Source organism: Pseudophryne corroboree, chromosome 2, assembly GCF_028390025.1.
Source record: "Pseudophryne corroboree isolate aPseCor3 chromosome 2, aPseCor3.hap2, whole genome shotgun sequence".
In the NCBI taxonomy this organism is placed as follows: Eukaryota; Metazoa; Chordata; class Amphibia; order Anura; family Myobatrachidae; genus Pseudophryne; species Pseudophryne corroboree.
In genome coordinates this window covers 816,996,078-817,010,978 of record NC_086445.1, presented here as the reverse complement: position 1 = coordinate 817,010,978, position 14,901 = coordinate 816,996,078, and the positions used below count along the sequence as shown (strand labels likewise).

The 14,901-nt window shown below is 47.1% G+C and overlaps 1 protein-coding gene across 4 annotated transcripts in view; it reads right to left on the bottom strand.

Annotated features, from left to right (window-relative positions):
- Positions 1-1,302: 1,302 nt before the first annotated feature.
- LOC135049801 (acetylserotonin O-methyltransferase-like) overlaps positions 1,303-14,901 on the bottom strand; it is a 131,096-nt gene continuing 117,497 nt past the window's right edge. For 3 of the 4 annotated variants that reach the window (XM_063955681.1, XM_063955680.1, XM_063955682.1), the window contains exon 8: positions 1,303-1,628. In XM_063955681.1, the coding sequence (XP_063811751.1) occupies positions 1,411-1,628 (218 nt within the window). In that variant the 3' untranslated portion in view covers positions 1,303-1,410. Of the gene's footprint in view, positions 1,664-14,901 lie in introns of all 4 variants that reach the window. The other variant, XM_063955684.1, reaches the window with a different exon arrangement.

Genomic DNA, 14,901 nt, shown 5'->3' with positions numbered 1-14,901 from the left:
GAATTACTGTGCAGGGCAATGGAGGTGGTGGAACTAGTTCCCCCTGCCATTACAGGTGGTGGAACTCAGTTCCACCTCGTTTCCTCCCACTTTAACCCCTGGTCACGAGCGTGTCACAGAAGTGGTTGCACACTCAGATGCATAATCGCTTACATTGGACCTATCATTGGGCTGATGCAAGTTTTGAAAGTGCATCTGATAGTTGTGACTGCAGCCACTCCATGTGGGCGTCTCCAGGGGCGGATTGGCCCACCAGGACACCATGACCGATTCCGATGGACCGGTCTCAAATCTCCATCAGCCAGGCCAATTCACACTTAGGCTGGGCTGGCTCATACTGCTTCCATTGCTTGTGGTTCATTGGAACGCAATCCGGAAGTTAGGCTAGCGGGCACTTCCAGGTGATGCTTGCCGTGAAAAGGGGTGAAGCTGTTCTACACATCCCAGCATGCCCTGCCACAGTTTTGCTACTAAGGTATGCTAAAACCGAGACAGGGCATGCTGGGATGTGTAGTTCCACAGCAGCTGGAGGGCCGCAGGTTGGAAACCTATGCCCTATGGAGACTGTAGTAACATAGAAGTAGAATTTATAACACCTTGGAATGAGGTAATAAGATAAAGGTATTTCCCAGTGGCTCACAAACATTTTTGAATCATGGCGCACAAGAGTGTTTTCACAGCATCCCTAGGCTCAAAAGTTTCTTATTAAGAAATCTAGAAAAAATATTTAATTAATTAAATTGTGTTTCTACGACATCCTTAGGTTCAGTTATGTGGTAAGAGACCAGATTTACTTTTGTTTGTCCACATGTGTTATGATTGGCAGCCACAAGTACTGGTTCTGCCTATTACATTGACCATAAATCATTTGAATTGGTCCTGGACCACCAATCCAAGCACCCCTGCAAGTGCCCAGAGGCACCACACAATGCCACAGCACACAGTTTGGGAATAAATGGTCTAAACAAAGAATGCCATGTGGTCTCTCCTCCCCCACACACTACCCCAAACTATCTCTATCTCTCTATTTATCTCTAGCTCTATCTTACACACCCATATACAGTTAAAAAATATTTACATATTGGATTGTGTTTGACAGTGTGTACTTACTGTTTTATAATATATGTGAACTTTATTGAAGATCAATTGTTAATGAAAATACACTTTACTATATCTTGCATGCAATCTTTCTTGAATAGAATTATCCTAATTATCCTAAAGAGGTATAATTCCGGTGTATAACCTTGCGAGGAAGCTATTAAAATGTATATAATTAGTTTTTATGATAAAGTTATTAAATGATAAAAATAGTATATTTGTTTTAATAATATGATATTAATACAGGGAAGAAAACAACCAGGCTGTTACAGACACATACATATAATCATATCTATAAATCAAAAAATTATACTACTGTAATTTTCTTCCCAGGATTGCATCAAATCGCTTTCCAGTTACTTTCACTTGTATGTCCCTGAAGCCACAGTCTGTGAGGAGCTTGGTGTATTCAGATGGGGTCCTTTCTCTTCCTTCCGCCAGGACCAACATGTTTAATGAGAATAACTGTGCACCCACAGGGCCACTTTTATCTTCATTTAATAGTTCTTCAATCAGCAGAACAGCACCTCCTTTACGTAGCAGAGAGAAAACAGGCAAAGTCCAGCTTACAAGTGAGAATTATTGGAAACATGATAAGTAAAAATATATTTATATTGCATGTACAGTGTTTCAGATATTAACAGATCTTAACAGATATTAACAGGACCAACAAGACTTTGGGTAGCCCTGTTACTCCTTACAATGTGCTAGATTGCAATGAAATACCATCTCAGTTTAGGTGCTGGACTCTGTAAGCTCACTTGTTATTGTTGTCGCCATCGCTGGTCCTCCTCAGTAGACGTAGCTACCACCATACATAGGAAACAACAGTCCTGGCTCATTTTCCAGAATCATGCATACGGTAATATTACAGAAGAACACCAGGCACACAGCAAGTCCAAGTTGGAAGGTTAAATAAATGCTGAATGACTGTTACTCAGTGGCGTAACTACTGCCCCCGCAGTCCTCGCGGTGGCTTGGGGGCGAGGGGCTGCGGGGGCGCCACTGATTTACAGCAGACTGACATGCGGACGAGCGTCCGCATGTCAGTCTGCAGTCTCCTTCCCTCCGCCGCTTGTTGGAGGGACACGGTCACGGCGGGCACAGCGCGCCTCCCTGTGTCCCTCCTGCATCATCTCCGGCAGCCGCGGGTCTAATAGGGGGAAGTGCCGTCCGTGAGCTCTAATTGGCTCACGAACCGGCACTTCCCCCTATTAGACCCGCGGCCGCCGGAGATGATGCAGCAGGAGGGACACAGGAGAGGCGAGCTGTGCCCTCCGTGTCCCTCCAAAAAGCGGGGGGGGGGGGGGGGGGGGCGCATATATGGCACTGGAAGGGGGATATCTGGCACTGGGGCATATATGGTATTGGGGGGAATATCTGGCACTGGGGGCATATATGGCACTGGGGGGGAATATCTGGCACTGGGGGCATATATGGCACTGGGGGGGAATATCTGGCACTGGGGGCATATATGGCATGGGGGGAATATCTGGCACTTGGGGGGGAATATCTGGCACTGGGGGCATATATGGCACTGGGGGCATATATGGCACTGGGGGCATATTTGGCACTGGGGGGGAATATATGGCACTGGGGGCATATCTGGCACTGGGGGCATATGTGGCACTGGGGGGGAATATCTGGCACTGGGGGCATATGTGGCACGGGGGGAATATCTGGCACTTGGGGGCATATATGGCACTGGGGGCATATTTGGCACTGGGGGGGAATATATGGCACTGGGGGCATATCTGGCACTGGGGGCATATCTGGCACTGGGGGGGAATATCTGGCACTGGGGGCATATGTGGCACTGGGGGGGTATATGTGTACCTGGCACATGGGGGGGGCTATATTTGGCACTGGGGCATGTGAGTACCTGGCACCGTGGGGGAATATCTGGCACTGGGGACATATGTGGCACTGGGAGCTCAGCCCTAGCAACAAGGACTACCTCCTAGCAACGAGCATGACACCCAATGCATGAAACACCTGGCAACGAGCATGACACCCAGTGCATGAAACCCCTGGCAACGAGCATGACACCCTGAGCATGAAAACCCCTGGCACCGTGCATGGAACCAAGAGCATGAAACCCCTGGCAACGAGCATGACACCAAGTGCATGAAACCCCTGACAACGAGCAGGTAATTGAAAAGTAATTAGAAGCCTTACTGTAGGACTTAATGTGTAATGGGCATTACGGTGTGTGGCATAATGTATCACGGACATTGCGGTGTGTGTCATAATGCGTCACAGGCATTACGGTGTATGGTATACTATATCACGGGCATTGTGATATGTGGTATAATGTCTCAGGGTCATTGCAGTGTGGCATAATACATAACGGGCATTGCGGTGTGTGGCATAGGGTATAACGGGCAGGGCATTGCGGTATGTGTCGCAGGCATTACGGTGTATGGTATACTATATCACGGGCATTGTGGTATAATGTCTCAAGGTCATTGCAGTGTGTGGCATAATGTGTCACAGGCATTGTATGTGCTATAATGTATCGGGTATTGCAGTGTGTGGCATAATGTATCACGGACATTGCGGTGTGTGTCATAATGTGTCACAGACATTGTATGTGCTATAATGTATCAGGGGCATTGCAGTGTGTAGCATAATGTATAACGGGCATTGCGATTCCTGTCATAATGTGTCACAGGCATTACGGTGTGTGGCATAATGTGTCACAGGCATTACGGTGTGTGGCATAATGTGTCGGGGGCATTACAGTGTGTGCATATTGTGTCATGTGCATTATTGTGTGCGGCATAATGTCTAAGGGCCATTGCAGTATGTGGCATAATGTATACTGGGCATTACTATAAGGAGGAAAAATGGCAAATAATGTAAGGGGCATGAATCAGGATTATTTTTCTTTCCTGTGGTGGCCAACGTATGGGCGTGCAGGTTGCAAAACTGGGGTATAAGGTAGTCTTTTCCTGCAATGCCACGCCCTTTATACGAAACCACGCCCATACCAACGAAACCACACCCCTTTTTTGGCGCGGGCGCCTTCGGCGCGCGCATATTTGTCCCTTTCTTGCTCCCAATTATGGAGCATGAAGGGGGGGGGGGGCGCCGGAGAATTTTTTGGCTTGGGGGAGAAAAATTTCTAGTTACGCCACTGCTGTTACTACTGACAGCAGCTGACTATTTTATGTCTCTGACTTACTGTTTCCCCTCACTCCAACCATGCTGCACCACCACTAGCTGCACAGGATGCCAGGGCCCAAAAGTTATTTTATTATTGGTGCATGATAATGCTTTTCCGTACACTAGACTCACATTTTCCCCAGCTACAGCTAGAATTGTTATTCCAGTACCCAGAGGCATCTGAACGGGTGAGGTAAGGTGGCAGCTCGCCCCCCCCCCCCCCAACAAAAAACAAAAAAACATGAGAGGCGCCAATGTACAGGAGGAGCGATGTGCTGTCAGATGAAAGACCACACATCACAACCTCCATTTAATACAGGGACCAGCAGCAGCAGCAATATGTGGCTGTACAGCCCCTCATGCTTCCAGTGCCAGTTCATATGCACAGGAGACAGAACGGGGCTGCACGCTACCCACCCACCTTACTAATGCCATGAATATCAGACATTTAGGGGGGGGGGGGGTCTAAAGCAGAGAAGCTCCGCCCCCATGAGAGACCTGTAGCTGTGTTTTGTCAGGTAGTGTCTCTCCCACTCCCTCACTCCCTAACACACTCTCTCATCTTGCTCCTATCTCTCTCTCCCTAACCATCTCTCTCCTCTTGCTCCTGTCATTCTCTCTCTCCCTAACACTCTCTCCTCTAGCTCCACTCTTTCTCTCTCTCTCTCTCTCTCTCTTTAGCTCCATCTTTCTTTTCCAGACAATCTCTCTTGCTACCCTCTCTGTCTCTCTCTCCCTCCCTCTGATACCCTCTCTCTCTTTTGCTCACTCCCTGATGCCCTCTCTCATCCCTTTCTCTTTCTCCCTGACACCCTCTCTCTCGCGCGCTCCCCTCTCTCATTCCCTCTTTTTACATGAAACCCTCTCTCTCTGTCTCTCCCTTTCATTCTCTCTTCTCTCTCTCACCCGGATACCCTTTCTTGCTCCTATATTTCTCCAAAATATCTTCTCTCTTTCATGCTCCCCTCTCTCTCCCTGGGCGGGATGTACTAATAGACATTGCCGCCGATCGTCACTATGCTAATCGCATACGTTCTAACATATGCGATTAGCATTGCGAAGGACAGCTCTCCCGATAACAGCTGCCCTTCCTGATCCCCAGCGGCACCATCACTTCTGGGTTTCAGCCCCCAAGTCATTCTGCGCATGTGTTGACCTGGCAGCCGGGGCTTTGTATATTAGGAAAATGCGTTAAACTGTGGTTTACCACATTTTCTTCTTAGTACATACCCAGAGCCAGCCCTAACCAATATGATGCCCTAGGCAAGATCTTGGCTGGTGCCCCCTAGCACCGCCACCATTTCCACCTCTCACCCTGAACCCCTTTCCCAGCACCATTACCCCCACCCATAAGTCCTTATTTTGGTGTTCCTACCCCCTATATTTTAAATAGGAACAGTTCGCACATTCGGCGCGCAGCCCAAAAAGGGGTGTGTTTTTGCTGGCAAGGTGCATGGCCACACAATAGTAAACCCAATTCAAATTATACCACAGAGTAGTGCATCATTTTTCATATTTTATCATGCAATAAACAGTAGTATACAGTAGTACCATTTTACCTTATATACATTACTCCTCACAGTAGTGCCCCTTATTCACATTACATCACACTGAATTGCCACTTATTCACATTACACCACATCATATTGCTCTTTATACACATTAGACCACACAGTACTGCTCTTTCTATATGTTACAACACACAATAGAGCACCTTATGCACATAATGCCACACATTAGTAATGCCTTTATACACATAATACCACACAGAAATGCCTCTTACACATTTTTACACACATTATTAATGTCCTTAGAAACATAATTCGCTTTACACATTATACCAACCTTTTTTAATGCCCTTATACAAATAATGTCCCTTACACATATGCTGCACATTATTAATGCCCTTATACACATGACACACATAGTGTCCCTTATACATAAGCCACACATTATTAGTGCCCTTATACACATAATGACACATCACAGTGCCCCTTACACACAGTGGCGTAAGTTTGTCCCAGTCGCCCGGAGGCATGATAAATTTTGGTGCCCCCCTACATATACACACACATACCATATGTAACTATCCGGCACTCAGGGTGAACAGTAGTAGCGCGCTCAGGTACCTTTCCCAATAGTAATATAGAATAGATACACATACAAAGTGGACACACTCCAAGTCAGTCATTACAATAAAACAGACATCAGAATACCTTTATAGTACTCCTACTGTGCTTCCTCACATGCCAGTGGGTCTCGATGGAGGTGCTTTGGCACAGCGGTTTGCCGATATATATAAAAAAACACACAAACACCTCATTCACTTAAAAACACACACATGCCTCTTTCACTTAAACATACATACGCCGCTTTCACTTAAAAACACACACATGCCTCTCACTTACCCATGCCTCTTTCAATCACTCACACACATGCCTCCTTCACTTAAAAACACACACACACACTGCTTTCACTTAAACACACACACATGCCTCTTTCACTTAAACACACACATATGCCTCTCACTTACACATGCCTCTTTCACTCACTTACTCACACACACACGCCTTCTTCGCTTAAAAACACACACACACCACTTTCACTTAAACACACACGTCTCTCACTTACACACACGCCTCTCTCACACACACACACACACACACACACTCAGAAACGGACACCCCTCCATATATTTGTAAGGTAGCGTGTACCCAGACCAGGTGTGTGCTCTGTACATAGTCCTGTAGAAATGCTCAAATGCCTCCTTTAATCCTTGCCTCTCACACACATGCCTCTCACTAATAAACACACATGCCTCTCACTTACACACTTGTCTCTCAATTACACACACATGCCTCTCACTTGCGCACACACACACCTCTTGCACACATGCCTCTCACACACACATGCCTCTCACTTACACACACATGCCTCTCACACACAGACACCTCTCACACACATGCCTTTCACACACACATGCCTCTCACTTACACACACACATGCCTCTCACACACATGCCTCTCCCTTATACACACATGCCTCACACACACGCCTCTCACACACATGCCTCTCATTTACACACACATGCCTCTCACACACACACATGCTTCTCACACACATGCCTCTCACACACGCCTCTCACTTACACACACACACACACACACACACGCCTCTTACACACACATACCTCTCACACACTTGGCTCTCACTTACACACACAGCTCTTACACACACCTCTCACACACATGCCTCTCATTTACACACACACCTCTCACACACACGCTTCTCCTACACATGCCTCTCAATTACACACACATCCCTCTCACACACATGCCTCTCACTTACACACACATGCCTCTCACACACATGCCTTTTACTTACACACACACATGCCTCTCACACATGCTTCTCACACACATGCCTCTCACTTATATACACACACACACACACACATGCCTCTCACACGAATGCCTCTTTTACTAGAACACACAACTTTCCTTAAAAACACACACACACATCACTTAAAAACATGCAGACACAAAACACATTGCTTCCAACATTTATTAAAGCCCCCCAGCACCCCCAACTACACCTCCCCCCCCACACACACACACACATACATACACACACCCCACAGTGCAGTTTGAGGCAAGTGCTGCCAGTGCCTACCTTTGGCTATCATCAGCCTGACGGAGGAGCAGAGAGCTTCACTCGGCTGGCTTGCTTAACTGGATGGGCCCAGGAGGAGCTGCGCTCTGGAGCTCCCCCTAGCTGCAGCCAGTGCCAGCTCTCTGTATATACAGGAGGCAGCTTCCGTGTCACTGACACAGCTCCTCCGCCTGCAAGAATGATTAAAAAAAAAGCAGCAGCGAGCGATCGTCAGGCAGCGAGAGACAGTGGAGGAGATGTACAGGGGGTACATCTCCTCCACTGTCTCCCGCTGCCTGACGATCGCTCGCTGCTGCTTTTTTTTTTTTTGCAGGGGGCAGGTCAGGAGCCTGGTGGTAGCCGACTCCACTAACTCCCACAGTTCCACCACTGCTTACACATATGCCACACATTATTAGTGCCCTTATACACGTAATGCCCCTTACACATACGCCGCACATTATTAGTGCCCTTATACACATAATGACACACATAATGTCCCTTACACATATGCCGCACACTATTATTGCATTTATACACATAATGACATGCATAATGGGGGTGATTCCGAGTTGTTCGCTCGCTAGCTGCTTTTAGCAGCATTGCACACGCTAAGCCGCCGCCTACTGGGAGTGTATCTTAGCATAGCAGAATTGCGAACAAAAGCTTCGCTAATTTTCTCGTAACTATTACCCCGCAGTTTCTGAGTAGCTCCAGACTTACTCAGCCATTGCGACCAGCTTAGTCCTTTTCGTTCCTGGTTTGATGTCACAAAAACACCCAGCGTTTGCCCAACCACTCCCCTGTTTCTCCAGCCACTCCTGCGTTTTGCAACTCGAACGCCTGCGTTTTTCCGCACACTCCCATAAAATTCCCAGTTTCCGCCCAGAAACACCCACTTCCTGTCAATCACACTACGATCAGCACAGCGTTGAAAAAGCTTCATTATACCGTGAGTAAAATACCTAACTTTTCTGTAAAATAACTAAGTGCATGCGCTCTGCGAACCTTGCGCATGCGCAGTAAGCGACTAATCACAGTATAGCGAAAATCGGCAATGAGCGAACAACTCGGAATGACCCCCTATGCCCCTTACACATATGCGAACACTACTGCACAAACAACTCACCCGCACACAGCACTCACACGAATGCTAACACTGTGACCTCTGCCTCTGCTTGGATACATATGTGTCCTCATACATCCTGCCTCAATACGCCATGCAGCAGGAGATGCCTGGCATGAGTCAGTTGGTAGCTCCCGCCTCCCAGCCAGCTCTGCTAATGTCGAGCACCTTTTTTTTTCATGAAAATGCATCTTATTTGCATTAGTATGTGGCTAGGACGCACAAGCAGCTTCTGCTGATTAAAATGATATGTGGCATTGCTAACTTCTGAGTGAGACTGTGACTGTCTCTGCATACGAAATGCTACACAGAGAATATAGTTGTGCTGCATATCATTTTAATCAGCAGAAGCTGCTTGTGCCCCTAGGGATACCAAATGCCCTAGGCATTTGCCTAGTTTGCCTATGTCTAGGGCCGTCTCTGTACATACCGCCCCCTGACACCCTCTTTGTTTCCTTCTCACTCTTTCCTGCTCCTATAAGGGGAATTGTAGTAACATCAGGGGGGATGTGTGGGTGTGGAGGATGAGGTGGGAGGGTAACCCAGATATATCTCCTCCCCACCTATTTGGCCCCCGTAGTACTGCCTCCCCCTCCCTAGTGGCTCCACCCCAGGGGTGCCAAAATAAGGATCTTTCTTGTCCCCCCCCATCCTATAAATGTCCTGATGCCCCTGCCCATACCCTATGTATCATGTTTTTTCCATCACTTTTAATCGATGTTGGGATTCCAGGGTTAAAACATACATTTACCAAACATTTAGAAACTAAATATAAAAAATCATCTGTTAGTTAGTGTGTGTTTTAACCCTGGAAGCCCAACATCAATTAGAATCAATTTAAAACCGATCTAACATCGAACAAAAACAAACAAAATTGACCTTTAGTAAATATTACCCCTTATGACAACAACAGCAGGAAGCACTGAGAACTCATAATTATAGATGAGCGGGTTCGGTTCCCTGAGATCCGACCCCCCCCCCCCGAACTTCACGCTCCAAGACAGGATCCGAGTCCGGCTTGAGACTTCCCGAGAGCGAGGCAAAACGTCATCATCCCGCTGTCGGAATCTTGCGGGTTTTGGATTCCATATAAACAGCCGCGTATCGCCGCAATTTTCACTCTGGACTTGGAGAGTGAGGGAGACAGACCTCTGTCTCTCTCTGTGGGTGGTGGCGTCGGGTGAGGTTAGTGTGTGCTCTGTAGGGGTGCTGCTGCAGTCACTGTTGTGTACCTGTGCTTTGTTAGGGATGCTGTCCTGGCTGTCCTGACTGTCACTGGCTGTCACTGGTGTTTAATGTGCTGCAGCTGTACATGGGTGTTGCTGTCCTGGCTGTCACTGTGTTGTACAGGGTGCAAGGGCACTGTCCTCCTCCTGTGTGCTGCTGGCCCTGTATGTTGTAAAAATTCAGGGGTGCAGTTGTTAAAAATTAAAAGCACACTGCTGTATGATGTAAAATATTGGGGTGCTGTTGTTCAAATAACATTACACTGGTCCTGTATGCTGTAAGTATACAGGGGTCCTGTGAAAATTAAGGGGTGCTGTTCTGTGTGCTGTAATAATAAATGGGTGCTGTCCTGTGTAATGGAGAACAACTATTTGGATGAAATACGTCCAGTTCCTAGTACTAGTGCTGAAGCTGCTGCTGCCACCAGTCATGACATTGAAGATGCAATTCCATCAACGTCGTCTGCTAAGGCCGATGCCCAATGTCATAGAGGGCATGTAAAATACAAAAAGCAAAAATTAGTAATCAGAAAAAAAGAAATTATATGACGAGAAACGTAAAATTGGCAAAATGCCTTTCACGACAAGTGGCAAGGAAGGCTAATGCCTTGGTCTATGTTCATGACTAGTGGCACAGCTTCTCATGAGCATAGAAGCCCTCCTCCCTCTCAATAAATTAAAAAATAAATAAGCTTGTTAAAGCACAGGAAAATACAACTGTGCGTTCAGAGATATCACAAATCCCCAAGGAGAGTCCAAGTGTGTCCGCGGTTGCGATGTCTAGGCCTCACCTTCCCAAGATTGTATGGAAAGAGAAGGCTCATACCACCATTTGCACACACCCTGCAAGTGCTAGGAAGAGCACCCACAGTCCAGTTGCTGATATTGAGATTGAGGATGTCACTGTAGACGTACACCAGGATGAGTAGGATATAGGTGTAGCTGGCACTGAGGAGGAAGTTGACGATGAGGATTCTGATGGTGATGTGGTTTGTTTGAATAAGACACCAGTGGAGACAGTTGTTGTCCGAGGGATGAGAAAGCCTATTGTAATGCCTGGGCAAACTACCAAATATGCCACCTCTTCGGTGTTGATTTATTTCTCCACAAATCCGGACAACAGGTGTCAAGCCATGTGTTGCCTTTGTCAATCTCTATAATAAGTAGCGGTAAGGACGTTAACCACCTAGGAACATCCTCCCTTACACGTTACCTGCAGCGCATTCATTGTCAAGTTCAGAAACTTTGGGTAAGAGTGTAAGCAGTCCACTGATGCCTAAATCCCTTCTTCTTCTTGTATCCAAGCTCCTGCAAGCCACACCACCAACTCCCTCAACGTCAATTTCCTCCTCAGTCAGGAATGTCGGTAGTCCTGCCGGCCGTGTCACTGGCGTCACTGACAAGTCCTCTCCTAACCGGGTTTCCTCCAGAGAATACTTGAGTGGTATGCCTACTGCTGCTGCTGCCGCTGTTGTTGTTGCTGCTGGGAGTCTATCGTTATCCCAGAGGGGAAGTCGGAAGACCACTTGTGCTACTTCAACTAAGCAGTTGACTGTCCAACAGTCCTTTGCGAGGAAGATGAAATATGACAGCAGTAACCCTGTTGCAAAGCAGATTACTAAGGCAATAACAACTATGCTGGTGTTAGTGCATCCGTTATCCGCCATTAGTGCAGTGGGATTTAGACAGTTGAAAAACATACTGTGTCCCTGGTACCAAATCCCGTCTAGATTTCACTTCACTAAGAAAGCAATTCCCGGACTGTACAGGGACGATAAGAAAAGTGTTCTCATTGTCCTGAAAGATGCAGTTGTACCCAGTATCCACTTAACCACGGACATGTGGACAAGTGGAGAAGGGCAAACTAAGGACTACATGACTGTGACAGCCCACTGGGTAAATGTATTGTCTCCCGCAGCAACAACAGCAGTGGCACCAGTAGGAGCATCTCACAAATGCAAACTCATTCCTAGGCAGGCTACGCTGTGTATCACTGGTTTCTGTAAGAGGCACACTGCTGACAACCTCTTACGGAAACTGAGGGACATCATTGCACAATGGCTTACCCCACTTAGACTCTCCTGGGGATTTGTGATATCTGACAACGCCACCAATATTGTGCATGCATTACAACTGGGCAAATTACAGCACGTCCCATGTTTGTATATACAATTAATTTGGTGGTGCAGAATTTTATTTAAAAATGACAGGGGCGTGCAGGAGATGATGTCAGTGGCCAAAAAAATTGCGGGCCACTTTCAACATTCAATGACTACGTGCTGAAGACTGGAGCACCAGCAAACACTCCTGAACATGACCTGCCATCACCTGAAGCAAGAGGTGATAGCGAGGTGGAATTCAACACGCTATATGCTTCAGAGGATGGAAAAGCAGCAAAAGGCCATTCAAGCCTATACATCCACCTATGATATAGGCAAAGGAGGGGGAATGCACCTGACTCAAGCGCAGTGGAGAATGATTTCAGTTTTGTGCAAGGTTCTCCAATCCTTCGAACTTGCCACAAGTGAAGTCAGTTCAGACACTGCCAGTTTGAGTCAGGTCATTCCCCTCATCAGGCTTATACAGAAGCAGCTGGAGAAATTGAAGGAGGAGCTAATACGGAGCGCTTCCACAAAGTATGTGGGACTTGTGGATAGATCCCTTCATTCGCTTTGCCAGGATTTAAGGGTGGTCAATCTGTTGAAATCAGAGCACTACATTTTGGCCACCGTGCTCGATCCTAGGTTTAAAGCCTATGTTGGATCTCTTTCTGGCAGACACAAGTATGCAGAGGTGCAAAGACCTGCTGGTGGGAAAATTGTCAACTCAAGCGGTACATGACCCGTCAACAGGTCCTCCTTAATTTTCTCCCACAACTGAAGCTGCGAGGAAAAGAAAATAATTCCTAGCCCACCCACTGGTGGTGATGCAGGGCAGTCAGGTGCAAGTGTTGACATCTGGTCTGGACATCAAAATTAATTATGAATTCCTCCAGGAGGACCTTTACCAGCAATTGCCTCCAGAATGTACACAGGGACCTGTGATGGTGGATTCCAGTGGGGACGAATTTATACTCTGTGAGGATGAGGATGTTCACACTGAAAGGGGTGAGGAATCGGAGGATGAGGACGACATCTTGCCTCTGTAGAGCCAGTTTGCACAAGGAGAGATTGTTTCTTTTTTGGTGTGGTGATTAATTGCTTTTTTTTATGTGGGGATCAAACAAACCAATCATTTCAGCCACAGTCGTGTGGCAGACCCTGTCGCTAAAATAATTGGTTTGCTAAAGTGTGAATGTCCAGTTTATACAACATGAGGGTGGGAGGGAGATCCCAAGGACAATTCCATCTTGCACCTCTTCTTTTTTTTTTCCTTTGCATTATGTGCTCTTTAGACCTAGTTTTCAAAGTGCCATCCTGTTTGCCACTGCAGTGCCACTCCTAGATGGGCCGGGTGTTTGTGCCGCCAACTTGGGTCGCTTAGCTTAGTCATCCAGTGACCTTGGTGTAACCTTTTGGCCTAAAAACAATATTGTCAGGTGTGAGGTGTTCAGAATAGACTGCATATGACTGGAAATGAATGTATTGAGGTTAATAATACCATAGGATCAAAATCTTCGCCAAAATCTGTGATTTTAGCTCTTTGGTTTTTTTTTTTTTTTTTTTTTTTCAAAAAATCATCCAGACCCAAAACATGAGCAGGGATCCAGATCCAAAACGCAAAACACGAAAAGTGCCCGCCACACATCCTTTTTTGGTATTTGTTGTATCTCTGTAACAGAGCTATATATTTCTATAAAGTGTGTCCAAGTGAATTCTACCCAGCGCATTTGGTTTTAACTAGGGATGTGCGCCGACCCAAATCTCGAGATTTGGGTTCCTGTTTTGGATCTGTATCTCCTTCATGTTTTGGATCTGTATTTGTTTTGCCAAAACCTCCCTTGTGAGTTTTGTATTTGTATTTGTTTTGGATATGCAGGGCCGGATTGGCCATTAAACCCACCGTGGAGATCCTCGGTGGGCCGAATCAGTGTCCAGGCCATCTGTCATCTGCTGGCTAGCCCTCCCTTGGCTGCCTGTTATGCACAAAAGCCGTGACTGGGTGACGCGCTAAGGGGGTGGGGCCACAGATGACAGACGGCCCGCACACCAATCAGATCTACTAATACAGCTGATATAATGAAAATAGGCCCCACCCACAAGGAAGGACGTATACGCGCACCACAACGCCAGGGACCTCGGAGAAGAGAGCATCAACTTCAAGCAGGAGCAGTCACTGACTCCGCAGCCTGCACTGTGCTCCCCGGGCCACCGCCGCGCTGTGCTTGCACATTGTTTGGGCCCCTAACCTGGGACAAGCTAGCAATGATCTGAGCTCCAGTACTGGCTGGCCCCTCCTCTCCTGTCTCCTAACTGCCTCCCTTCTCTACCCCGGCCAGCATCCATCCTGCTGCCTGCCTTCTACACCCACCAGGTAATAAAATGCTTGGAGGGTGGTCGGGACTAAAGGTTATGTGCAAAAATATGTGTGGCATACATTTGGGTGGGTGTTTGTGTGTACTAAGTGTGTGTGTGTCTGATGGGGGGGAAATACATATGTAAGTGATCATACAACTGTGTGGGTATGTGGACT